Here is a 2,449-nt window from a genome sequence, read left to right as displayed (position 1 = left end):
CTCACCCCCGAGACCCCCAGGCCATGCTCACACCCTCCGGGGCCCCTGCATCCCACCTTGGAGCACATCTCATGCAGAGCCTTGGCGATGCCCTTGGCAGGCACATTGCAGTGAAACACGTGACACTTGAGCACGCAGGTGTCCTTATCACTGGCCACAAAGGCGAAGTCTCTGCAAGGCCACGAGCAAGTCAGTGAGACCCCGACAGGGCAGCCCCTGCCTGTACTTTCCCCCAGCCCCGTGCCCCCTTACCTGTCCCTGCAGCCGTGGCAGCAGTCGGGAGGGAGGAGAAGGGACAGGTCACTGCTGGGGTGCCTCCCCCCAAGTGAGCAGAGCCACTCCCCTGGCCCCTAGCTCTGCCCTAGCCCCTGGCACCTGCCGTTGTTGCAGCCAACACCCCAGACACGGATGTTGAGGATGGGCTGGCGATGGATGAGGCTGCGGTCGAGGGGGTCCACCAGGCTCATGGTGTCCTTCTTCAGAATCATCACTAGGTCCTGGCCCTGCAGAGGGGCAGTGGTTCCCGCAGCCTGGCAGACAGCCTGGGCATCCCCAGCACCCAAGCCCTGTGTAGGCAAACCCCTGTCCCCCCAGCCTACTCTGCCCCAACTGGGGAGGTCAGCCCTGTTCCTCCCCTGCCCTTTCCAGCTACCATTCCCATACTCACCCTGGCACCCTGGCACTGTTCCCAAGGAATAGCCCTGTCAGACCCACCTGCTCTACACCTGGGACCATCGGATGGATGCTCTGTGTGGAGAGTTGACTCTACCACCAGCACTGGTCCCTGCTCCCCTCCAGCACAGTCCAGTCTCAGCAAGGGACCCTGCCTGGCAGCACCATTCCAGGCTCTTACCTCACCCTGGTTCTCCGCAGAGCTCTGGCCCTTGCTGTTGGAGAGCTGCTGGATGCAGTTGTTGACGGCGATGCTGCTCTTGCCAGGTGCCAGGTCCTCCTCGGGGATCTCCACCCAGCCCAAAGAGCGGACAGCAAAGCACTGAGCAGAGACACAGGGAGCTCCAGTGCCACTGGCACAGCCACCTTCGCCCTGCACCGCTCACCGTGCCAGAGTGGTCACCCCTGCTCTGGCTCCCATCCACATCCCTGCCAGCTGCCACCCTCCTCTTCTGCCAGCACAGCCCACGATGCAGCAGTGAAGCTGGCGGGTGCGGTACCTTGGAGCCGGGCTCTGCGCTGTGCTGGAAGTCATCTCCGTGCCAGGACAGTGAGTGCCTGCAGAGGGATGGGGCAGTGAGGGGAAGCTCCCTCTGCGTGCTCCTGCAGCACCCAGGGAAGCATCAGGATGCCCTGGAACCAGCAGACCCCCATGCCACCAGCTGGGAAGCATCCCTTGGGGGTGCCCAGCATGGTCCTGCTGGTTTCAGCATGGGTGGCTACCCTGGGGGGGGAGCACCAGGGCCCAGCACCCAGCGCTGGTCAAGGATCAACAGTACCCCACAAACAAGCCAGCAAAGCACAAGGATAGCCCTACCTCCGGGACAGCGAAGCCATGGGGCTGGGAATGGGCCTGTCCTTTGCTGAGTGCTTTGCTGCAGGGGCCTGACATTCCTGGGAGAGAAGAGGAAAGGGGTGACAGCTGCAAGAGAAGCAGTCTGGAGGCACCAGGTAGGAGCCCTCCCTCCCAGGACAGCAGCAAGCTTGTGAGCATCTTGGGTAGTCAAGATGAATCCAACCAGGAGGAGCCGCAGGATGGGGCCCACCAGAACCTTTCAGAGGGCTTAACCCCAGACATGAATGGGCTGAGCAGGACTTCAGGGTGACACAGACAGGGTGCTCCAAGGGGAGGCTGGACCAGTCATGCCCAGAGGGCCCTTCAGCAGGCTTCTGCCAGGGGTGGAATCCAACAACAGCCCTCACACCCTTGCCCACATTCCGTACCCTTCCCTGGAGCGTTTCCTCTCCATCAGCCTCTGTGTGCCCTCCTGGGCTAGTGGTGCGTGCAGGGTGCTGCCACTGTGTCGTGCCTGTTGGCACATGCCAGTAATAGGTACCCAGAGAGTCACAGATTTTCCTCCAGCCTGGGGGGAGGTCAGGGTCTGTCTCCAGGCTCTGGTCGCTCCAGAGGTTGTCTGTGCAGAGAGAGAGCGTGTGAGATACTGGGTGGGGAGGAAGATCCCCCAGCTGCCCTGAGGAGCCAACAGCTTTGCCCAGCAGCGAAAGGGTCCTGCGGTGGCCTCTGGGTGCGTGGCTGGGCTCATGGGCCAGGAGAGGAGCCTGGCGAGGGAACGTGGCACGATGCCAGCGAGGCTGCGGCGGTGGCAGACCCCAGTGCAGGGAACTGCCTCGCTGGCTCCTGGGGGGAGAGCGGAACCGGCGGGGCACACAGAGGCCAGGGCCCACGGCCTCCAGCCCAGTGCTCCCCTGCCCTCGGCCGGGAAGGGCGCCGGGACAGACCCGGGCTCCGGGCAGACGATTGTGCCCGGGGGCTGCA

General features: G+C 63.6%; 1 protein-coding gene across 1 annotated transcript in view; it reads right to left on the bottom strand.

The window, feature by feature from the left end:
• The window catches only part of LOC103618725 (amyloid beta A4 precursor protein-binding family B member 1), a 6,269-nt gene that overhangs the window by 2,877 nt on the left and 943 nt on the right, over positions 1-2,449 (bottom strand). The window contains exons 2-8 of the mRNA XM_017738669.1: positions 1,897-2,444; positions 1,490-1,566; positions 1,173-1,230; positions 854-994; positions 376-503; positions 253-258; positions 6-171 (exon numbers count right to left, since the gene is read on the bottom strand). Of these exons, the coding sequence (XP_017594158.1) occupies positions 6-171; positions 253-258; positions 376-503; positions 854-994; positions 1,173-1,230; positions 1,490-1,566; positions 1,897-2,444 (1,124 nt within the window). The remainder of the gene's footprint in view (positions 1-5; positions 172-252; positions 259-375; positions 504-853; positions 995-1,172; positions 1,231-1,489; positions 1,567-1,896; positions 2,445-2,449) is intronic.

Source organism: Corvus brachyrhynchos, unplaced genomic scaffold (genome assembly GCF_000691975.1).
Source record: "Corvus brachyrhynchos isolate BGI_N302 unplaced genomic scaffold, ASM69197v1 scaffold376, whole genome shotgun sequence".
In the NCBI taxonomy this organism is placed as follows: domain Eukaryota; kingdom Metazoa; phylum Chordata; class Aves; order Passeriformes; family Corvidae; genus Corvus; species Corvus brachyrhynchos.
The sequence above is the reverse complement of the archived record's forward strand: the minus strand, read 5'-3'. Positions and strand labels throughout refer to the sequence as shown.